The 25,040-nt window shown below is 46.1% G+C and overlaps 1 protein-coding gene across 10 annotated transcripts in view; it reads right to left on the reverse strand.

Moving 5' to 3' along the window:
• LOC308193582 (uncharacterized protein) overlaps positions 1-24,819 on the reverse strand; it is a 30,551-nt gene extending 5,732 nt beyond the window's left edge. Inside the window, exons 1-4 of one of the 10 annotated variants that reach the window (XM_080588407.1) lie at positions 24,564-24,819; positions 23,418-23,467; positions 13,983-14,047; positions 2,670-5,300 (exon numbers count right to left, since the gene is read on the reverse strand). In XM_080588407.1, the coding sequence (XP_080444533.1) occupies positions 5,102-5,300; positions 13,983-14,047; positions 23,418-23,467; positions 24,564-24,663 (414 nt within the window). In that variant the 5' untranslated portion in view covers positions 24,664-24,819 and the 3' untranslated portion in view covers positions 2,670-5,101. The other 9 variants (XM_080588406.1, XM_080588408.1, XM_080588404.1 and 6 more) reach the window with 9 other exon arrangements.
• Positions 24,820-25,040: the final 221 nt, after the last annotated feature.

The following is a 25,040-nucleotide window of genomic DNA, read 5'->3' on the forward strand; positions in this document are numbered from 1 at the left end:
TTGCTTACAGAAATAATTTACGGAGACCAGACCAAAAGCTTCCACTAGAGGCATTTCTCTGGGTATCTCCTGTCTCTGTGCTTACTCGACAGCACAATTTCATGCTCCTGAGTGTCTCAGGGCTGTGAGAAGAACAACCTGTCATTCACAGACTCACAAAAGGAAGCAACTGCTCCTCCTACCCCTACATTAAAAGATTTTCTGTGTTTGCAAGTGCTTTTCCAGGACGATCTCACCATGGATAAGGTTATCTGCTGTCTGTTGAAACTTTTTTGCTAGGAACCTCTGTTCCTTGGTGTAGTCCTGCCCCCCAAAAAACAGAGTTCGGGTACCCAGAAATGTAAGTCTGGTAAGAAACTGTAGGATTTTCAAAATATGTTTGAAAATGAAGATTTTTTTTTCATGCTGATGCTGAAATCTAGGTGTTTCAAAGTATTAAACTTTCTTCTGGACCTTCAAGGGTTAGAGACGCATTTTAAAATGTGAGTTGAGGTAATCTCATGATTTAGCAAAACCGTTGCCTGATAACACACCCATTGCCTTTTGATGATATGAAAGGAGCTGCTGGAGGGACGGAAGAGGGTGCTGTCAGCCTCGGGTAAGATGCCTTTAACAAAGCTGATAAGAGCCCAGACACCCTGTAGAAAAAAATCTCTCTTGAAGGTTGGGGGAAAGGAAGCTGATCAAGTTTGTTCAGCCTCGAAGAAGTTAGCAAGGCAGAAAGATTTCTTGCAATACCTGCCCGCAGTGACTTAGCTCTAGCTCCATGGTCGTGTTGCCTCCTTGAAAGACCTGCATCTCATTCAAAATACTCTGATGCAAAGGAAATGGTGGTCACCAGACAGGCAATGGATGTGAACATGGCCACTAGTGGTCCTGGCTGGTGTTCAACGCCCGAGCTGACTTCACACCTTCACGGAGGACCTTTGCTAGGTTGCATAGAAGACCCCCAGGCAATGCACAACAAAAAATCCTTGGAGAGGGGAGGAGGAGGAGAGCAGAGGAGAGGACGTATCCTTCCCTCCACACCTGCACCAAGAACTGAAGAGAACCGCCTGGCACCCTGTCCCTCCTTTGGCTGCTTAAACCCCCAGGTGAGGCACAAAGGGCAGGATGAGTCCTGCTCCGAATTCTGCACGGTGCAGAGTCCAGCCCCAGGGATGAAGGTCTCGCTTGGCATCGGATGCCCAAAGGCACTGCATGGCATATTAAGCATCACGTAAGCATGTGATCCTGAGTCGCTGGCAGCATCCCAGCAGAGTCATATTCCCATTGCATTCCTTGGATATCTCCCAGCCACTGGCTTGAGAAAGTCACTAACCTTCGTATGCTTCATTGTTCTGGCGGGGTGTCTCAGTCCAGAGGGTGTCTCGTGATTTCCACTGACCACTGTGCGTGCACTTACACAGGTCATCCCAGCAGCCGCTGAGCAGATGGATACGTCTGGGTGGCATGCCCTGGTCCCCAACACCCACCAGCAGGAGTCAGATCTCTTCCAGAGCTGGACAAGTCTTTCCAGCCAGAGCATGTACTCATCACTCCCACTAACACCTTCTCCCCGGAGGGAGCAGAGGAGCTGTGGGCAGTCTAACAGGGTTTGACTTAGCATCTGCAGTGTTTGAGGAGAGGACTTCTTGGGGATGCAGGGCCACTGCAGCACAGTAGCAGACAAATTGTACCTGGGGAACACATCAGTCACTATGGGGAGCAGTCTGCATTCTCTCTAGTCCTGGGTAACACCAAAATTCAGTGCAGGAGGGTCACCAAATAGAAGTCACATTTCAAAAGAGGAAGAACGGTTAAAATGTAAAATGTTCAAAACTATGATACTGACCAGCTGGACTGAGAGAAAAAAGAATTTTTGTTTTCTTACCCACTGCTGGAGGATGTTTTCTCTCCTACCAGGCAAGCAGCATTTCATCCCCAAGCTGCCTGCAGTCCTCCGCTGCCGAACACAGGAGGTGCCTGGGTACCATGGCAAGCAGTGACAATACAACGGAGACATGATTTCTCCTCTTTGGCTTCTCTGCCAGAAGGGCTGGCCCAGCAATATGGGCACACCAGCCAGAATGCTTCTTAGGGCCTGTTTGCCTTGGACTCAATGCCACAAGTGTGCTTTGTAGCCTGCAGCTTTGCCACACAGCAGTCCACACGCTTCTTCTCCCTGGGAATCTGGGCTGGTGATGTATCCAAAATCCTTTCCCAGACATCTTGCCAACATCCACACCCTTATGCCAGAGCACTTACTCAAAGAGGAAATAATCAGGCGTGGGTCCTGGGCTGCTGCCGAGACGCTGGTTTGCCACTTTGCAGATAAAACCTCAAGGCTTCCCTTAAACTCACCTGTGCAGGAACAAAACCCTCGAGTGTTGGCCCACTCATCTTTCTTTCTCTTTCCCTCTGACAACAAGATTGCTGATTCTTTCATAAGACTGAATAGTCCAGGGCGACTAGGCAGTCTGGGCTAGAGGGTAACTCTTAGGATGTTAGAAAGGAGCTGAAAAGCAAGCTCAGTCCCAAAGCAGGCAGCAGGGCTGAAGTATGAGCCACAGATGGACACTTCCTGCCCTTGGTCACAGCTGACAGGCAGAGAATCGCTGAGCCCAGAGGAAGGGCTGAAAAGGAATGGGAGCAGTGGCTGTGTCTACCTGGAGGATAGCGACGAAGAAATGAAGATGGCAGCAGTGAGAAGATTCAAAGAGGGTCAGTAACAATTAGGGTGACACCACGAGCTGCCATGGACATAAAATTATCCTCAAGCCTGACAGAACAGCATTGGGTGCTGCCAAGAAATACCACCTTTCATAGCTCAGGGAAGAGGATGCTGTCAGCCAGAAATTCATACTGCCAATACACTGGTCTCACGAGGAAGGGAAGGAAGGTGCTCTACAGAACAACACAAGATTTACAGATGTATACATTCAAGATCACTTGACGGACAGACCTTTGGATGAGGAGAGTGAAGGACACATGAAGAAGAGACTGGGGAAAACAGCAGCCATTGGAGAAGGAAAAATAGGTTTTCCAGAGGGCAGAAGGCTTGACCAGCTGCTCACATAAGAACAGAAGTAATGGCAACAGAAAGGGACCCAAACATGAAATGAGAACCAGGGACAGGATAAGAACCGGCTGACCAAGGACGGGATGATGGACCACTTTCATCTCTTCATCATTTCCTATTATCCAACAATTTTATTTGTACTGGCTTGAGCTAGGAAGTCAGGAAATGTTTCTCTTTTTCAAGCATTATTGCATTTTTGTGAGTTATTAATGAAATGACTCTAGGCTCCCGCGTGTCTGATACTGTTAAACTCTGCATAAGGTTGGAGAAGTGAGACAAGGTTCAATGACAGTCAGACTACAGGGGGTAGCATAGACTTCTCCCTGGCCTCTTTTTTTAATGTACAATAAATAGATGTTACAATTATAACAGGAACAGAAAATATCCAGGACACTTGCAGAAAGCAGGTCCAGTTTAATTTTATCAAATTGATATAAAAAGAAACTCAAATATACTGATGATATATATTGAAAGATAATTCTCCGGCTTAAATGAAATTACTGATACATCATGTTGAAGAGGCTGTGTGCTGTCTTTGAGAATATGCAGAAAGAGAAAGACCAGCATCTCCGATTTCCTGATATATGTGGACTGGAAAAGTCAGTATGAACTTCGGAATCTCTTTCTTTTACACAGTAAAACAGAGAGGTTGATACAGCAGGGATAAAATAGCAAGCAGCCAAGAAGCCAACCCACAGGTACAATGAGGGTTAGACCAATTATTAAACACAGAACAGGGCATCTTGATTAGGGACTTTCCTAAATCATGTAGCATGTAAGACAAGGAGGAGACATGAGAAAGATGTTCAGCTGGTGGGAAAGGGGATGTTTTTCCATGTCCACTTACTGTTTAGCACGAGAACCCCTACACGGAGCAAACATGCATCCAGTGAAACCTGCCAGACAAAAGATGTTTCCTACAGACATCACGTTGCCTCTGCAATCTGCATGCTCAACCTTGAGCATATGTATCTGTAGAGCATTTAATTTCACAATCCCATACTCTTTTTCCACAGGGCTTCCACTGTTCTAACTGTAGGCATAATTACTCAGCGTAGCTATTTGCCCTCCTTACCCAGTGCATTACCCGCAGGCCTGTTTTGCACTGATTTTTCCTGGTTTTGTTGTTGGTTGTTTTTTTGGGGTTTTGTTTTTTTGTTTGTCCTGTTTTGCCAGGTAGACAGCTTTACTGAATTCCCTTGTTGACCTTACCATCAGATCAGAGAGCTTCAACATATTGATGCTTATTTCTCCGTGGCATGCATGGGAGAGGGGATGGTGCAACCCCACAATAAAAGAGAGAGGTCAAAGTTGCCAGAAGTTTCTCACTAATTATTGCTTCCAAAATGAAGGCACTCAGGGCTTATATTTCCCAAAACCATTGGCAATCTTACAGCATTTTATGCATTCAGCATACAGCTCCCACTGATTTCCCTTCCAGGTGTGCACGCTTGGCAGTGCCACAAACATTGTCTGCACGAAAAACACAGCCTGCAGCGAGTGACAGACAAAGTCTGGTCTGAATGGACTCTGCAGCTGCCCAGAGAGGCAGGAGAGCATCTGTTTCTCCAGCACAGCATCCCTCTGCCTCACCTATGGGACACTTCCTGCTGCTCCTGCCATGAAACCCATGCAGAAGGCATCAGTGCTACTCAGGGCAGGTAATCTAGAGCAGCTTCCTCCTCCACAGCCTGACTCTTTCCCAGATCAGCCCGCTCTGTGTGCCGAAGGAGGCAGAGGTCATACCAAAATACAGTGTGTGCTCATGCAACCAGAGAGCAACAGAATGCCTCTCGAGCACAAGGCAGAGGCATTCCTCATGCTCGGCATCTCCTAACCGAGTGACCAACTCTGCAACTTCAACATGAGGCACTGCAACAAAAGCAAAACCGTCTTTTAAATAAAAATTGGACAAAACATTTTGTTGCGTGGATTTGTATTGATCGCCCACTTTGTCTGCCACGGAAGAGTTATTAGTTTCAGACAAGTAATAAAGATCTGCACTGCAGATTAGCTGGGTTATGCAAGCTGTTTTTTTCTTCATAGACCAGCCACTGGTTGAAGGAAAGGAAGGGAGGGGGTAAGATACACACTTTGGCTGGGAGTTTCACATCTATTTGAGACAGCAGACAGAAAGGAACACCAAGGTCTTGTGGGTTCAGCTCTAGGATGCTGGCAGTCATTGAGACCAGCAGTTGCACACCATTCTGCCTCTACGTCTTCCCTCATTTCTTTGCCTCTGTAGACAAAAGAAAATATAAAAAGTATTAACGGAAATCTAGTCCTCACCTCCATATAAGCACAAAAACTATATGAAATAGGATCAGCCTGGTACCTCTCCCAGACAGATCACATTATGTGTGTTTTCTGCACGAGTCTGGCCATTGAATCTTGGTCATTGTAACAAAAACGACTGAAGAAAGGTCGGTTGCTTATGAGTTTAAACAGTGTCCTATGCTCTTGGCATGAGTCTGATGCATGGTCGTGGCAAGTAAAAATTGCAATTGATTTTGCTAAGTAGGTATTTCAAAGTGATAGAGGTCTTTCCCTTGCTCTCTGGGCAGCATCCGTTTCAGAATGCCTCTGAGACGTTACCTCATTAATTTTAATGAGAAGCCCAGACGTGAGTCTGACACAACCATAAATTGTTCTTTTTGTGCGTGCGTGTATGTGTGTGTTTAAAAGAGCTCCCTGTGTTACCTCGTGAAGGACCTCACTGTGTTGCATGCTGACGTCCGCTATTTAGGCACACGTCATTCTGGTTTCGCCACACAGCTCCCTTTTCATGCTTCAGCCACCCTTTGCGAATTACCTTCGTGCTTCTCCCTGCCATGCCCTCTGTGCACAGACCTTCTTCCATCTCTGGCAGGAGCAAGAGGTTCTCCTACATCAGACAGCCTCTAGATTTAGGCTGTGACATCACCCCCAAAATACTCTTGCTCAGGCACACCTGTATACTCACTTCATCCCACCCCATGTCCCTCACCATCCTGTCCAAGCCGTGCAGCCTCTAAGGAGCCCCCTCAGACCCTTGTGCAAGGGACAAACTGAAGATTAGCCCCAGGCTGTCGAGTTGAGGATGGGTGGTGACCCTGACACCCCCAGCAAGGGGGTAAGGTAGCTGAATTATGACAGCTTGCTCTCCTATTTTTCCATATCTGATTGCCCAGCCAGGCTGGCCATTGAGAGACAAGCTGCAGACAGAAACCATTGCCAAAGGAAAAACCCTTGCTCAGGATATCTATATCGGGAGGGATCCAGCTTTGTACGTCCTGTTATAGAGAGTCCTGGAAAAAACAGAGTCCTCAGTGCAGCCCATTCACTAGCTACTGTGAGCTCAAATCCCACGCGTCTGCTGTGGGTAGTGGGCATTGGCTACTTAAGTGACATTGCCACAAGCCACAACAGCCACTTGTCCCTTCAGCTATGCCATTTTGCCTTGTATAAGAAGCAAAATGAACAGCAGAATGTTGCTTACTGTGGTACCTGTGCTCCTAAATTTCCTTCCTCCCACATGTGTGCATTTCAGAGATGACCCATTTCCCCTCCCAGAAAGATCTCTGCTTCCTCCTGTTGCACAACAGGCTTACTCCTGCTTCCAGCTATGGACCATTTTCAACCCAGCTCATCTCCTCATCAAGTTCTGACACTACCCAGACCATCTCAGACTGGGGAAGAGATGTTTGGTATGTTTTTTTGCCCAGCTGGTGTCTATTCACTCAGCAAATGTCCAAAATTAAGGTAAATTTTATCATCTTTCTCTGTCTTTGTAGGACTCAATTATTGCATATAGTTTGATAGTCGCTTGGGTTTTCCCATCAGTGAGAATATTTATGTTGTTTTTAATCCCTCTCGAAGCAGCAAAGGCCACCTGCCAGCTCTTTAAAAAAGAGATGCTGCATCTGTTTGGTGAACAAGTTATATAGATCTGCATTTGTAAACTTTGATTCAACCCAGATATGCATGTGACTTGAGCTTCCTCTGCTTTCTATGTCCTGATTAGTATCTGCCCTTCTGTAAACATCCCGAGTAGCTTGGCAACATGGACTCTTTCCATCCTGTGTGACCGCATATGACAACATTGCCATTTTATCTTGATTATAAAAGTAGAAAGTCTCTGCTGGTATGGACAATATTTCAGAATTTGATGGTGTCCATCTCACCCTAACATCACAAAGTGGCTTCCTCTCAACCTTTGCTGTGTACATGTAAATGGAAACCTGAAGAACTTCACTTTCTTTCTCATCATCAAACCTATTGATTCCAAGTTTTTGTCCCCCCAGCCACATGTTCATAAATGCACTTTGGTTTTGTGTGTCTTTACAGTCTGCCAAAAGCAGCATAGTTTTGTTATATGGGATGTTTTTATTGAAAATTTGTAACTAAACTGCTTTTGTCGAGCTCATTGTTTTCTGTTGCAATTGCTTCCATGTTTATTGCAAACTAATCTGCTCTCTGCCTTCTGTTTACCCTGGCACAGTTTTTGTGCCCTGGTATGCATAAGTAAGTAGATTCACTACCCCTGGCTCACTGCATGTTAATGCTTCCAAGTACTGGTTTCACTGCACTCCCAAACCCCTGGTGTTACTTGTCAGCTCAAGTCCTCTTCTAGCAGCAACCTTCCTTTGTGGTCTGTCACGGCAAATCCCCCACTCTCCAATAGATCAGCTGCCAAATAGCCATGAATGAGCAAGGTTTACTTTTATCCAGAAAGCCCATCAAAATGGTCGATAACATCTTCGGCCAGGAAAACTCTTGTACAGTTGCCTCTGGGATGTTTCTGAAGGACTGGAGACTAATCTCCATCAGGCTGGAATGGGCAGTGCATTTCTCTCTTCTCAGAGATAAAACCTTCTGCCGTTTCTCTGAAATGTTTCTAGACGATCTTAAACTCGATGCAATCCTATTCTGATTCTTCATCAGGCTCCTTTTAAGCCCAAGGACTGAGTTTTAACTTTAGCAGATTTGTTTCCTGCTGACACTGTGTAAGAGCGATGCTGCTGCCAGGGTGTGGAGGACCAGCCTTTTTTGCCTGGCACAAGATGTATCGCAGCGCGCAGAGAGTAAACATCTCGTCCCATTCAGGCAGGTCATAGCCAGGGAAGCAGTAGCAAAGCTTTTTCCCATAACAATTACTCTTTCTCTGGCCTTGTTTTTCATGGTCTCCTCCTTCCTCCATCCCTCTCTGTCCCCTTCCTTTCTTCTTACTGCTTCCAATGTGGTCACTTTTCTTTCCACCTTCAACCTTGCCTGTCTTTTTTTGTTGGCTGACCACAGAAAAATTACCTCTCATCCAGGGAACAGCACAGCAATTCTCTACGCTCGGTGAGCTGCTAACAGGACTCTGTCAACAAAGCACCCGTACTAGCAGCTTGCTCTGTGTGAGCCAAGCCTGCTGCGTCAGAGGAAGGGAGCCACGTTTCATGGAGTATGGACCTCCTCCGTGGCTGGGGTCTGCTCTTTGAGTATCCATCCCCCAGGTGCAAGCGAATCTCTGTTTAAATGGCACATGTTCTCTAGTTCCTGCTTCTAAAAGTAGAACCCATTTAACTCAGCAGATTGCCCAGCTGGAACAGGCTATTTACAGCTGTACCTGAAGCCCTGATAAGATAATGGTTATGTTGTAAATACCTATCACATTATGTTGCCTTCGGTTAGTGTTTTGGGATCACACATGAACCAAAAGGCTCCAAGTATTGAATAACATCTCAGGGTTCCTTCACGAAGAAAGCTGAAAGTCCCACGGGATTTTTAAAATTTGTTTATAGGACTAGAAATTTCCTGGGGACCTGGTAAAAATCATCTGATTGTGTGGTAAAAAGCAGGCATTGCAGCTGGGTCTCGAGACAGGGAGTCAGGGTGGGCCATTTTTCCACTTCGTTCATTTAATAGGTGTACATTTCATTAAGTGAGATTGGATCTGACATTTATTGGAATTATTAGGGAACAGGGAAAGGAGTGAGGTGAGAGAGCTTACAATAAGGAGGTGAGCGGAAAACGTGTGCACATCACAGGGTGAAAGAGGATATGTTCTTCCTTCCTCCCTCTGCCCTCTCCCCTTCCCAAAATTTAGTCTGCTTTCAGAGCGGAGCGGAGACAGGTTTCTGTGTGGTTTCCCCAAGGTTCTCCCACATTCTGCTGGTGGTGATGGATGTGGGAAAAAAGCACAGCACTGGGGGCCTCTGTCACAGCAAGAGGCTGTTGGAGGGGGGTTTGCCCAGCCCAGGGAGCTGCTGTAGGCTAAACCTACATAACAGAGGTGTGAGGCAGGCTGGTAAGGAAAAGGAAAGACCAAGGTTGTATGGGGATGTTTGGGTCTGGGGAACGCTCTCTCCTTTTCTTCACTGCAGTACCCACAGTTCAGCATGAAATATTTGCAGACCAGTGCTGTCCTGACATGGCAGGAGAGGCTGCTGAGGTGCCACTTTCCACCGACCTTCAGCATGGCTGCTCTCCCATCAGCCAAAAAGCTGCCCCTCGAGTAAGCATCCTTACGGGATGCACACGTAGTTATGCTCACAGACCACACACGAGCTGCAGACAGCGCTGGATGGTCCATTTGCTTCGTGTTGTTCCTCTTGGAGAGGAGGGAGATCCCATTAAATGTGAAAGCCGTGCTCTGCCGTCTGCCCCGGTTTCCTGTTCACGTGATGGCCATAAGAGGCAGCCCGTGCTAACCTTTGGGGCACCACGCAGAGCTCATCAGCATCTTGCCTGAGGTCATTAATAAGGCGTATTTCTTTTTCTATCTAATTAAGCAGATTTTTCTATTTAATTGCTGGACCCATCCTTCCTTTAGCCCCGTGCGTCACTGTGGTTATATTCACACGGGCACTCTCAACCTGAGGAGCTGGAAAAAAGCATCCCCTGAATCACGCCCGAAGCACAGCAGAAGATGTGGTTCTCTCCCCCTAGGAAACCATAATCAAGTTCATATGTGTTGTTTAAACCCACTGTTGTGTCTGTGCATCAAATAACTGCTGCTTGACCCATTAGGTGAAACGACTGCAAATACAAGGCTATTCTGGCGCCAGAGCTAGAACCACAGAAAGTCAGGAATATTTATAAGGGCAACAAAGTCAGCAGCTGGGATATAACTCCAGGATTCAGGAAACATCAGCCCTGCTCCAGGTTCAGCCTCTGGGTCTTCTTTTTCACTGTCATCCCATGTCCATGTGGTACAGACTCTCTCCCTCATTAGGAGCTCGTACAGTATCTAGCATAACGGGGCCTTGACCCGACGCAGCCCCAGGCCTTGCCTCCATAAATCAAGTACAAGAATGGGATTACAGCACTGTCACCCAACAGCAATAGCATGTGCTCCAGGTCAGAGACACCGAAGGGCAAGACTTGCTCATTAAGAAAGAGAAAAATATGGGATTTTTCACTTGACATTATCAGGGAAACATGTTCATTCATGTTTACAGAGTTACTGTAAGGGCTTCCTACAGCAAAGATATCCTCTTATGGCGAAAGTGAAACCCTATCCAGCTGCTCAGCCTGCTCTAGGCTGACCTCCAAAACTGAAAAAAGCCCCCAAGACAGAAAGCGGATTTGGGGCCCAGAGGAAAGCCTCAGGCAGTGCTAAGCTCCTTGGCTGGAGGAAACCTCCGTGCTACGCCAAACCGCCCGGAGGCTGCACGTCTCTGAGCTGCACCAACACTGATGGAAGCAGGCACCTGGCCCTGCCGCAAGCCTCCCAGCCTTCCTGTACCAGTGCAGACAACTGCAGCTGGAGCCTAGCATTTGCAGGCACTATTTCAGCCCCATTCCTAAACGGATTTGGCCTTTTCCCATTTGGCTCAAAACATAGCTCAGAGGCAGTGGCAAAGGCTGCAACCTCTGCTGGCCTCCGACAGATTCTGGCTGGTATTAGCTCCCCAGCACAAACCCTAGCATGCCTTGGATTGAGAAAGAAGAGACTTTCCACTGTATATTTGCAGCCTGGCTTTTGTTTTCCTACAGAAAAGATTTTCATTGAAGTAAATCAGCATTTCCTCCACCCTCCCGAAGATACCCCAGATCTATGCTGCTTCTTTTGCAAGAACTAATGTTCCCCTTGGATTCACAGAAAAGCTTTGAATTACACAATTATTAGAGTGACAAAATAGGAGACAGGGCAGCCCATGGTGTAATTTTGCAAGCCAGGGAGATGTTAGGGTTACTCACATCTAACCCTACTTCTGTACCTGGCATCCCGGTGAGGCATCAGAATGGTGGCAGGTCTAGATCAGGTATGAGTTTCTCAGAAAAGGGTTGGTATACAGTTAAAGCATCATGACATCCTTGGAGGACTGGAGTCTGAGCCCTTCACCTTCTGAAATCCAGGCAATATTTCTCTATTTCATGTTGTGATTTCAGTCACTCGAATAATCTGGGGTTGGAGCTGGGGAAACCTGGTGCTGCTGCTGAGGGGAAGGTTTCTCCTTCCCTTCATTGCTTTGCTCGAGAGGAGGATCAGGATTTCTAAGGACTGTGAGCAGGGCAGAGGCAAGGGCAAAATCAAGGTCTGAAGCTCCTTCTGAAAGTGTTAGTGATGGACTAGCACAACCTGAATCCAGCTTGGCTAGATCCACTGAATAGTCTGGGGCAGGTCGTTTCATCTTTGCGCTGTGGTTCCCCGGTTGTAAAAGAGAAGAAAACTTTTCCCTACCTCAGAGCAAATCCCTTGGTTCTTGTCAAGCACTTAACTACTACAGCAGTGAGGGCCATATAAATTATAATTACACTGAGTGCCTGGTGCTGCTGCCCGGAACTAGCACTTCATTCTTTAGTGCACAAAATTTCTTTTTGGTGGGGAAATTAGCTGCTGCTGCAACCCTAATTAGGTTCCCTGTCTTGAATGACTCATTTCAGCATACAGAAATCAGTTTTCTTTGTCTCTAAAGGAAGCCTGAAATCATGTTTTAGAATTCAAACCAGGTTATATTTGCCCATAGCACACAGCCCCCAAAGTCTGGTTAGGACAGGGTGGGGAGCCAGGGGTGTTAAACTTAGAAATGGATTTAATTAACCTTTGCTGTTTATTGCTTGCTTCCAGAGTTCAGCCAGGTTAGGAAAAGAACAAGGAATGGGTCACCCAGTGTTTACACGGGGCTTTTGAAGAATGGCCCAGACACTTATTTTCCCCCTCCTTTCTTTAAACATTCCCAGTTTAAAGTTGTGGCTTAATTTTGGAGCCACGGAAGGGGGATGTTGATTCAGGGAACGGTAAATAGATGGTGGTAGGAGGCAATATGAGCTTCTCTGTGCTGCCTTTATCCCAGCCTATCTTTCTACTTCCTCAGCCTGCTGTATGCAGGAGGTGGTAGGAGAGATCAGCACGAGGGCTGCGATTCATTTACATGCTGAGGGTGCACATAACATTTTGGTCGTCTCTGTCTTTGTACTGCTCCTCTGTATGAGGTGAGAGTAAAACAAATCAGTGTCTCATAAGTGTTCTGGGACATCCCAGAGGCACTTCTACCTACGAGGTGTCCCTCTCTGCCTTCCCTTCTACGCAGAGCATCTGTGCCCTGCCCATGCGGCTGTTCTGATGGGAACAGACAGATGTGTCGCATGCTGGGGGAGAAGGTAAGGAAATGTATTCATGCCTCAGCCACCTGCCAGCAGTCATACCAAGTCCAAACTCAGCCAGTGGGCCGCTTTGTTGCAGTCCTGACAAGGCTGATCAGCTTCTCCAGGAGAGCCCACAGTCCTCCAGGTTGTATCCGCACCCACCGGCACATAGCCAGGGAGCCGGGGGTTTTCCTGGGCTGGGGAAGGGGACGAGCAGCCAGAATAACTGAAGGAAGATGCTGTTTACTTCTGTTCTCCCAAATGAGTCACCTCCAAATCAGCTTTCTCTTGAAAATACTCTGCACAGTGTCACAGACGGAAAAATTGTTTTTCAGGGTTTGATGAGCCTGTCCGATGCTACGGAGCAGGAAGCCACACAATTTAAACAGCTGTCATCAGACTGGCATAATCACAGCAAGAAGCTCCAGCAGTGGCTCTGAAACTTAGGAGTGACACGAAGATTTAGGAAATGATTAAGTAGGCAAATTGCACTGTCTGTGTAAAAAGAAGGGGTAGCACTTTTTCAGCCGTTGATTTTTTCTTTTTCTCTCCTTGCTTAAAATATGGAGGCGAGGAGAGGAGGAGGAGAGGAAGAGAAGAGGAAGAGAGAGGAGAGGAGAGGAGAGGAGAGGAGAGGAGAGGAGAGGAGAGGAGAGGAGAGGAGAGGAGAGGAGAGGAGAGGAGAGGAGAGGAGAGGAGAGGAGAGGAGAGGAGAGGAGAGGAGAGGAGACATGGAAACATAACGGAAAATAAAAAGAAAATACATAAAACAGAAAAAAAAAAGAGAATTTAGCACATTTCAGAATGCAGTGTTTTATATTCAATATGTGACAGATTCCTCCCTTAGTGACCTTATATCAGATTGTTGGATGGTATAAACTGATTGATACCCATTGGTTTTGGTTGTGAATCCCATCGTATATACTCGAGAAACAAAAGACGGAGAAAAAAACCCTCCTAGGAGGTCACTTTGAGATGTGGATATTACACAAGACAAGGCTTTCACTCACATATTGTTTATGCAACAGCAGTGTCAGACTGCAGTAACTCTATTAGCTTCCACCAGGAGTTTCAAAGACTACAAGAGATGAACTTAGACTGGGAACTCTGTAGGGTAGAGACACAAGCAATGCTGTAAAGAATGAAGGAAATGTCCTGCAATAGAATAAAAATTTCTATAGCAAAAAGAAAGGAAAATAATATCATAGCTTTAGCAGGCTGCCATAGTATAATTCCCTCTAATAATCACCCAGAGTATACCCCTCCATTTTGTAATGACTGCAAGCTGTACGTTGAGCTGCAAGTGGAAGACAGTAGTTCTTCCAGTGGAGTGGGTGTGATGTTGTCTGCAGTCATGCTTTACCTTTTAAATTTATGTCCATGGACAATGACCTTCGGGCCAATCCTGAGTCGAGAAACGTTGATGCTCTAAGAAAGAAAGAACAGTTTTCTAATAAATAAAACAGGGTAGAAAGATGACTTAATGGTTACAGGACAACACAGGAGACAGTAAGCCAACCCTTTCTCCTTCCACTGAAACATAAATAGGAATAGTTCCTATCCCTCCATTGATCTGTAATGTAATGGGAGTCGAGTTAGTCTCTCATTACGCTTTTGGACAGCGTCTAGGAGAGTGAAACCTCAGTCATGGCAAAACACTTCTGGAATCCAAGCGAAGACGATGTCATGGAAACTTGGATCTGGATGATCCAAAACATTCCACCAGCCTTGCAGTGGAAGGCCGTGGAGATACTGCATGACAGTAAGTGGCAGTATTTGCAAAACAGAAGGGGATGCTTGCTCCTTTCTAATTATGGAGGAGAGCATAGTTGATTCAACCTTAAATGGCCTCTGAAACAGGAACATGCAAAGAGAAAATTTCCACTTGGACTGAAATATTGACTCAGTTGGTGGAAGCCAAATTCTTCAGCAGATTAGATGCAATGATAAAGTTTTTCAGATCTCCTTTGGCATGGAAAGCCCAGGGCTGAACACCTTTGATATATTCATTGGGCAGGTTCCAAAACATTTCCCTGCACAGATGCTAAAAACCATGTAAAAATTAAAGTGTCTGCCGAGGATTTAATTGTCTGGGACAGACCTGTCACTGAGTATCATGAATTATTAGCGCTTACTGAAAATTGCAAGTGGGAAAAGGTTTCAGCTAAATAAAATGTTTTCAGTTAATAAATAAACAAATAAATAGGTAGAAAGAAGCAAGAGAGAGAAAGGAATCTCTTAATTACTATAGATACTGACCCTAAAATGATGAACTGAAAGTTTGGATTCTCAGACATGTTGTGTTCATAAGTTTATGACAAGATTTTCACAACCTGTGTGAAATGGCTTCCCAAACAAAACAAAGGCAGTCTGACAACATGATAAAAATAAATAAAAATAACCATTTGTAGTATGTATTGATATTAATCCAGATTACTTTTTTTTTTTTTAACCTATTAAAAGCAACCAAATTCTTCATGGATGCTTCAACTGGAGACTCATGAAACCACAAGTCTCCAATTTCATGTGTCCAACTTTGCCCAACGTGCTGCATGACTGAGCAGAGGCCTGAATTGCATGCAGAGAACAATAGAGGTAAGAAAGTAAGTGCTTGCACAGCTTAAGAAAGCAATGCTAGGTCTTGCACAGTTTTCCTGATTTGCCCAAGTATCACAAGGGTTATAAACAATGTAAGACAGACAGCAGTTCCCTCAGATTCTAGAAGAGCACACTGTGATCCTCTGGTTGTATGATTTGGTCATGGCAGGCATGCTGTCGAGAGCAAATGCACTACCTGATGGTGGGGAACAAGCAGGAACAGCTCATGCAAACACAGTAAAGGCATCATGTACTGCATCTCCTGAGACAAGGGAAATCTTCTAGGAATGAAACAGGGCAAGCATCAGCGCACACAACAACTGAAAAGTCATGTACACATTTATTCGCTCTGTGTTTACATGCTTCTGGGATGAAGGAAGCAGAAAGCAGATGAAGGTGCACATAGTTGTATCTAGCTATTTCTGCATTTATTTGGAGCCCTCTGACGATGACCAGCCCAGCCACACTGAAACCAGGGCCAAGAAGCCAGGTTTTCTGCTGGTACAAGTTGGCACCGGTCCATTGACAAAAGCAGGTCGCATCGTTGGATGGTGTGGAGCGGGGTCATCCCACTGAAGTCACTAGTCCACTAACCCAGCCTCGGTTTCATAGAAAGTCAACAGAGCATCAGCAGCCATCAGGAGCTGAGAATTCGGCGCCTTCTGTCTTGCAGTAGATTAGGAAGACAGAGGTTTCTCCAAAAGCGTGAGGCACGCTGACAGCAGAAGGGAGGGAAAAGAGAGGCAGGGAGCCAATGCAAGGATCTTTGCTGGGCTTATTAGCACAGGCTCCAGGCTGATGCTGCCCGAGCCAGCAGTGGGACAGGCAAGGAGGACGTGGCTCGGGAGGCTGAGCAGCCGCGGGTGGGTGAGAAGGCAGCGTGCCCAGGAGATGGGGCCAAGAGGAGGAGAAGGGAGTGGGACCCGGCAGCAGGATGACTGGTGGAAAGGCGCCCGCTGTCCTCTGACACATTCGTGAAGTAACAGCAGCAGCTACACCATGGGGCTTTTCTCGCTCCGTCATTGTGCTTCTTCAGCAAATTTGCTGGTATGCTGAATTTAGAAAAGCCCTCTTTAAAAAGAGAAAGAGGGAGACATTGTTTCACTAGAGATGGTCCCACCTAACACTGAAATTGCTTAACATTTCTTATTAAAGGCAGTTTTCAGTTACTTATAACTTTGTCACATTAACCATCTGCCTGACAATTCTCCATGCTGGGTGTCTGCCTCAAGCTGAATTTGTTTTGTTCATTTGTTTTTGCATTTCTGCCTAAGTGGTGTGGTTGTTTCTGAGAACAAGGAGAAGAAAAATGCATTGTTTCCTTCATGGTGAAACAGTCTTAATGATTTGTGACTCCCATGATTCAGAGCAGGCACATGAATACTGGGCTGCCCTCATCTCAAGGATGTGCTTCAGGCAGCCTCCTTAAACCTACCCCTGCTTGGCCACCTTATGAGCCTCAGAAAAGCCAATGTTTGCATTTTGTGAGCAGAAGAAGCAAGACAAGCACTGGTTTTCCCTGAAGGTTTCCTGGATATCTCTTCTGGGTCTGTGTCTCATCTTGCCCAGCTCTGTGCCACCACGCAGGAGATGCAGTTGCACCCATGTGCCCCTGCACAGGGACATGAGGACTGAGGGGAATTGCTTCATCCACCCCTGCTACTGAGTCCTCCGGCTGTGAGAGGCCTGGACCTACTCTGCCTTCCAGGAAAGAGAGGTAAGCAGAGATGCAAACTGGAAGGAGCTGGGGGCTATGAGTGGAAAAAAGCATGAGGCACTAGCCAGAGATGAGTGATGGGGTGGTGTGAGTGAGAGAAGGGGTAAGACGAGGAAGGGAGCACCGTGGTGTACAGGGGAATATCGCTCAGGATCTAAGTGATAGAGAAGGTGCATTCAAGCCATAGAAAATTCTCCTTTGGGGAGTCTCAATGCCCGTTGGCTGCCCAGGCTCTGAGAACAAGCCCAGTGTGCTCCTGTCTCTACTGCTTTCCCGTCATCTCTGGTGGCAGAGGGCAGTGGATCTCCAGGTCCCCTTCCCGTGGTGACCAATGCCAAGGTCAGCACGTCTCCACACTGTGCACTCTCTGATGGGTAAGAGAGAAAGCACTGAAACTTTGTAGTGATTCCCCCAGTAAGCCAAGGCTTACACATGGAAAACTATGCTAAAACTGCACTACGACTGCACAGTGCAGTGAGGAAATACAGGTCCGGAGATTTGCCATACAACATTAATTTCTCCCCTTTGTGCCTCTGCTTTATAGTACAGTCCTTAATGGCGTGATCACGTACAGTTTTGTTGGATTTTTCCCAGAGGACCCCTGCATCCTTTACTGCCAAGCTGAGGGGTGTGTAGGAAGTTAGGAAAGGGATTGGAGGCGGACATGATCTGGTCATTAATTCAGCTAGGCCTGCTCCTTTCACTGAGTCCCTGTGTGTTACTGGCAAGTCACTTAAATAAGCATTTTCACAGTTGGCTGCTACCTCCCGCTCTGTTTGCCAAGCTATGGACACCTGGGGCCAGACTGGCAAAAGTGCTGAGCGATCTCCATTGCAAGCGAGGTTGCTGGGAGCTGTGCCTTCAACACCAAATTATGGGAGTCCCTGGCACTAGAGGTTCAAGAAATCCTGGCCACTCCTGGCAAAAATCCTGGCAGAAATTCTCTCCCCCACACTCCCCCTCTCTTCAGTCAGGGATGTGTTTTGCCTCCCAAGATAGTTCATATCAGGCCATCACACATTTGCCTGTGATTCCCTCTCCATTTCGGGTGGCTTTAGTATCAAAACTTTCTAACAAGGGTATCCTAGGTCCTGCTTAGATCATCTTTCTTCTATCCTCCTAGCGCCATGTCCTGCCCAAAGATGTTCTCCAGTGCTCATTTCATTTGTTCATGAGCCTTTTACAATATTAGACTTTCTCGTCCACACACCATTCTCCCTCCCCACTCTCCCTCTGATCCCCTCAATAATTTTCTTTTTTTTCCTTGTCCTTTTCTCTCAGTAAGTGCTCAGCTCTCATATTCACAGAACACAATTGGTTTTGTTATATATCTGCAGTTTTGTCTTTCACAATAGTTGCTTGGAGGGTAAATTCTCTGCAGATTTAAATAACATGCCAATGTCTAAACATATACAACACTGAAAAAAAAAAAAAAAAAGCAAACTCATGTAGCTGTAAATCAAACAGCCAGACAGAGTTAGTGGTCCCATCTCTAAACTCTCTGTCTTCATTCCACTTTAGTAAGATGGAAGTGGTGCTAGCTCCTTCCTCTTTTTGCAAGGTCTGCAGTAAGGGGAAATGTCTTCATGTTTGTGAACTGCTCAGATTTGGAGTGAAAGTGTCACAGAAAAGCCCATGAGGAAATGTAATCCGTTTGCACTCTATGCAAAGCTTAAGTGGTGTTTAGTAAACAAGGTCTGAGGTCAAGTGATGAGGGTAAGAAAAAATTCTGAATAGTTACCCAGTGAGTTCAGTGATGATCTACCCCATACAGTGACCATTCTGTGACTGTAACACACTGCAGATTCATATAGAAGGCCGAATTGCATGAAGAATCATGATTTTGCATGAACAATCATGATTTTAGCACTTCCCATTTCTGAGCATTTCATGTTTCCAGCCACAGTGTTTTTTTAATGTCATTTTTAAGAGGTAATAAGGACACTGAGAATACAGAAACGAGTGTCTATCTATCTGAAATACTCTGCAGTTAACATATTTAGAAAGGCAGAACTTGGTTATCCACCTGTCCTCTGTGACAATACAGAATTGAACTTTATGAGATACATGCCACGTTACCTCCTCTGAAAGCTTCAGGCAAAGATCTGGAGGAAATGTTCATATTCTTGTGCACTTATTTGTTTAACCTTTTCCCCACGATATTCAGGTTAAATTTTCCCTTAACCCCATTCCTCCTCCCCCCCTTAAACCTTTACAAACAGGCAAGCACCATGTTAAAGATTCTTTGTCCTGGCTGCTCAGAAACCAGTAAGTGCAAGCAGGTATTAACATGCACCCATAAACACAGTCAGCCAATACAGAGCCAAACCAAGCAGGTTTGGGGCATTGTCCCATTGCAGTCTTCAAAAACCTGGACATGGCTGATCCCTCCAGGCCCTCAGTCCCTGCTGTCACTTTGCTGGAACACCATCCAGGTTATCGCTGCCTCCCTGGCCTGGTATGCTACAGATTTCGGATCAAGATTGTAACTTCCTGGTTGTGTTTTGCGCGCGCTTTGTGCCAGCGAGACCAAACTCCACTGACCGTCCTTGTAGCCATACTGCATGCCAAGATCTTATCACATCTGTTCCACGTATCGGCCCACCTCCTGCCTTCCATTTCTTGAGCCCCACATCTGGCTTTCACCAACACACTCACAAGTTCTCTCACTATCACCTGCCAAAGGTTTCCTGCCTTCTCATAGGCTGTGTGTTTTGGGTTGATTAACAGGTGTTTGCTTTCTGTTTGTTTGGTTTTTATCCCCTAGATGAAAATGTTATTTTTTTGCCTGGCTCTCTGCTCCTCCAAAGTCACATTGTATTTGTTCTCTGCCTAAACTTGCTCTTGCAATTCAGCACAGTTAAGTAGCATTCGTTAATGCCATTAATGGGCTTTTAACTCCCCGCAACCCGATTAATAGTGGAGATATTAAGTACACCCAGAAGTAATGTTTACAAAAGCACCCATGTGATTTAGAAGCATGAGTCCTGTCAAATGTCTCCGCGTCAGCTTTGCCTTTGAAAGTGAACTTCACAGTCTGGCATGGACCCAGAGAGGTGGGAGCACCGGAGCAGGCTCATTTTTTTGGGTGCCCTTTTTTTATTTATTTATTGCAAGCCTATCCCTCTATAGTGTGACATTGGGGTTAGCATCAAATCAAAGTTGATTTGCGTACTTCGAGATTTTTTTCTTCCCTCCCTAACTGCTGGCAGTTTTTACAGGATCTTGTTTTCTGCCTTACTTCCTGCTCAACCACTCGTTTTGCCCTTGTGTTTTTAAGAAAGCAATGGGGACTCTCCGTCACTTCAGGCTCTGTCTCCTTTATGTGGGGATAAAGTCTCCAGTATTACTTGTTTTTTTCAACCTCTATTTGTAAAATCCTTTCATCTTTCCTTGGCAGCAAGAACTCCCTTCGCATTCCTCTTGCATGCACCCTTTCCCTGCAGCAGGTAATGGCTGAGCATTCAGATTTGGTTGCTTTCCCTGCAGCAAAGGATATTAACATATCTAAATAAATACACCTGTTTATGCAGGAGCCAGACAGGCATCCACAACAGACAAGGCTTGCTCTGTCCTCTGAATGCTCCTCTCTCTAGTAAGCCTCACAAATGCCTTATCTCAACTGAGCCACCCTCAGTTTGCTTTCAGACCCCTGTATGGACCAGTCCCAGTTCTGAGAGAAGAACAAGACGACACCTAGCTTCCTTCTTGGGCTCCTCCTACAGGAAGGGATTGTTTACACCTTGATGCATACGAATAATTTCCCAGAACAGTGGGTAGCTACGTGGTGCTAATTCATCACAGCAGGAGCCACGCAGCTCTATCTTACTCACTACCCGAAAGCACTGAATCTCCAGGGTCCCATAGTCTGCTCCAGCTGTGATTTGTCCCAAACAACCATCAGAGCATGGCAGCCTACCTTTCCAACCCATCTCCACAGAATTAAACTGCTGCACAGCTCCCCATTGGCATTCCCCAACCTCCACTGAGCACGGACCACCCTTAAGAACAAACACAACTATTGCATCCTTCCCCTTGTTGATGCAGAAGAGCAAAGATCTCCTGCAGAAACTTGCCCAATTGCATTCATCACCTGAACTAGAGGTATGGGGCTAGTGGGCCATCTGCTTACTGACACACAGAGCCAGTTCCCATACCAGCTCTGAACAGCCAACAAGTCTTGCTCCAGGTGCTGTGTTAAGCCTGAATGGCATTCAATAGTGATTCAGCAGAGATTTGATGGCTTCTGACTGCTGCTTTCTTGCTGTTTTCATGGCAAAAGAATGCCATCTATCATCATTCAGGGGCCTTGCCCATGCTGACTTGCTCTGAGGTTTGATACTGGACACAAACTGAATGTTCAGGGGATGCTTGTGTTGTGCTAGTTATGCACGTGCTTTCAGATCCTTATGCAGCAGGAAGGATGTGGTTCCCTTACTGCAGGCAAATGTGTGATGTCCTAGCAGAGCTGCTTCCCTCTCCCACAGACAGCTTTTAGTCACCAGGATGTTTGCAAAGACTGAGGTACAGGAATGAAAGGCAATGAACATCCAAAGTTTCTCCGTGGATAGGGGGAAGGATGGGACATGACTAGACAGTGCAGCAGTTCTCTGCCTTTCCGTATAATGTATAACCAGATGTTACAGAAATATGCTATCCTGACCCTGAAGGAAAAGGTAAGGAAAAATATGTTACGTGCACATCCATTTTCAATCCACTTTGGAGAACCAAAGGCAGAGATATTTTTGAGCTGTACTAACAGGTCACAGCCCTTTAACTCAGATGACTGAAACAAGCAAGAAGCTATTCCTATATCCTGGTGCATGATGCCCTGGTATTGACCTTGCTGAAATGCAACTTGTCCAAAAAAACTGAGGTTGCAACAAGTAGCAGTGGGGTCCTTATAGGCGTTGTGGAGTGCTGGAGTGGAGTCCAATATTCTATCAGAGAAGCCTTTGGTGTGCCACACATTGATTCCCATGTAGGATATTCCCACCACAGAAGCTGGGATCACTACGAGCTCCAAATGAAAGCAGAGAGTTGACTTTCAACAGGAGCTACTCCTTTATGGCTGTACTTGGGCACTGAAAGCTCAGCAATGAATGAACTGAAACACCTTTCTTTAATATTTAGTAGTCACAATATTTTCCCATCATTTGTTCACACAGATGGCAGGGACAGTCTTGTTAATAAATATATTTTATATAGCTAAAGCCCAGAATGGGGGGGACTGATCTGTCTCAGATCAGGACCCTCTAGGCGCAATGTGGTTATGAGCACTCTCAGGCACAGTTTTGCAGTAACTTGGCACTACCTCCTGTGGCCCTGCAGAGGGGGAAACCATTTCAGTGTATCCTGCTTGGTGGAAATTTAATGTGTTCAAAGAAGCCTGCAGGAACGGTGATCTGGAGTGGCCTGTTAGGATGCGGTTGGAGGACAGAATTAGACCTATACCCGTCTCACAGCAGCTGCCTGACAGAGAGGGGCAAGGGTTAGCCCAGGACTCCAAAATATTATTTGGCACTTGGTGAATGTGAGATAATGGACCGGACAAAGTGGGGATGGAGAACCACAGAATGCACCCAAGGAGCAACCCTGCTGGAGTGCATCCTGCTACCCCATGGGCACCTGCCAAGCACAGCCCTGCCTGGTTTCAGAGACCCTGCTGTGGGTGTGTTTTCAATAAAACAAAAGAGAAAAGGGCTTTATTTCACCAAATAAAAAAAAAAATCACACAAAGAAATTGAATAAATGCTATTTAAATCCTATGTCTTCTCTTCATAAGTTTAATACAGAACACAGGTCCATCTTAAAGCCCCAGGATACGACCAAGGGACTCTTAGACCACCTCTGTGGGAGACTTGCCTCTGATGTGGCCCTCCCCAAAAACCTCTCTGAAGAGGTCCATGCAAAGGCAAAGTCAGACTGGCAGCTCCACCATCGAGGAAGCAGCTGGGACTGCTGCTTTCAAGCACGACTTCCATAACCACCACACCCTCTCTAGGACAGGTTTGTAAGCTGCCAGGACCAAATCTAGCTCTACATTCTCCTGAGTGCTATGAAATTTATTAACATGCTTGTTATTATCCTGGGGGAGCACTTTACAATCATCAGGTGAAGATTAGTCCCTGGCTGTACTGAACTGCATCAGCTGTACCAACCTGTCCCAAAGACTAAATAGACAAAATGTAGCATGGGAATAGATCACAGCATGGGGACTGAGGGTGGGAGGGGGAGAATCAGGAAAATCAGTGTGGCTGGATGATAAATGAGTCAGCACATGTGTCTGAAGTACAACTTTGGACCATCAGTTTGTCTCTGATGGTGCTCATGCATGAGCTGCCCATTTGAATAACAGAAAAGCTTCACCTCTGCTGTTTTCTCCTTTCTTCACCTCTCACCATGACATCTACTGGAAGAAAAGCTTAGATTAAACACGATCAAGAGGAAAGGGAAGACAGGAGATGGGGGTTTATGGCTTACCACGTTCTCATCCATGTCGATGTACAAGCGACCAACAGCTAGGAGGACATCTGCCAATGTGTGCAAACACATGTTGAAGAAATCAGTCTGGCACGCTGAGAGATGGTTAAAAATCAACACAAGGAGTTCTGTAAGCAGAAGAGCTCAGGCTGAGACATTGAGAGCTGGATAGTCATTAGGAATGCAGCAGTGCACTGATGGCCACAGCAAGACAGATGGGAGATCATCAGCTATTCAGTTCATCACGGCGTGGAGAAGGGGGGGCCCATCCCCTGGGAGTCAGCACTGAAGTTAGTGATCAGGGAAGTCTGCAGAATATATATATATATATATATATATATAGCAGTACTGCCAAGGCATGATAAGGTGGTGCAAAAGAGTGCAGCTTCACTAAAAAGTAAGGTGACAATCTGTCCCAACATTATTTTTGGACTGGTTCAGCGTTGTGAACTTTTACCACTAGCAGAACTCTAGCCTGTTGTTATTTCGATAAGAGACAGAGGATGTTTCGCAAAACTTTGTGGCAGAACACGTAACGCTGGCCAGAGGGCTGTCACATTTGCAAAACTGGGTGAAATGTTGCAAACAGGCAGACTGGCGCCATTGGAGAGCAATTCCGAAAAACGAACTCCCGGGTACTTCCCGCTTTCTGCCAGGCGCCCAAACACCCTCCAGATACGAGCATTTTAACAAACGCTCCTGCATCCCAAATGCTGTCTAGTCTCCAGGACCTCAAAGCATTGCCCCAGCATCCGCAACAGGATATAAAAAGTGAATATAAAAAGTTGTGTGTTTTTTTTTTTTTTTTAAAAAAAAAAAGAAACCAGAGGTTTGACTATAAGTGTTTAAAAAAAGTACTGGCTTTGCAGTCAATAGCTCTGCAGGAAACTTGCCATACCATGATGCCAATGACCGAAAATGCCACCGATATGTCCCTCTTAGGGGCCACCCAAAATGTCTGAGTAGATGGCCATGCCATTGTGTGATTCCTTAAAATAAAATGACTATAATTGTGGTTAGGCTTCAGCAATCCAGGAGCCACATGAAAGAACATAAAAGCCACAGAATAACTTAGCTACATTGTCTACTGGGGCTTTGCCAGGGCTATTTCGGAGATGATGAAATCTCTATCTCTGCAGAACTTACTCTCAGTTTCAGGTTCCCAGATCTCTGCTTTACCTCGCCTGGAAATCAGCTCTATCGCCTTGAATTCACTGGTGTTCATTCCCCTGCGGCTGAATCCCATCGTGGAAATGTAATTAAGGATAAGCTGTTCTCTGGCACCAACCCTGTTCCGGAGGCCCAAGTCCCACCCCAATTTCAATGCAGCCTAAAGAAGAGGCTGTCTGTTCCAGGGTATTGCATAGGAATGCATGGCTGTCCTGCTGAGTCACGCTGATAGAAGGAACCTCTGCCATGCAAAGGTATGCAGTTATTTTTGCTTGGTGCCTGATCACGTGCAAAGCAAAGCCAGATCACCCAAGTGTAGGAAGGGGAGGCAGAGGAGAGCTGCAGTTTGCGATGGGAGCAGCACAAGGGAATGGCTGTGCCAGCAAACCTGTTCCAAAGTCTTTAAACTATCCGCCACCGCGTGGCTGGTGCTCTTGTCTGTTCTTCAAACAA

The sequence above is a fragment of the Anser brachyrhynchus genome (assembly GCF_964034855.1).
Source record: "Anser brachyrhynchus genome assembly, chromosome: 3".
NCBI lineage: Eukaryota > Metazoa > Chordata > Aves > Anseriformes > Anatidae > Anser > Anser brachyrhynchus.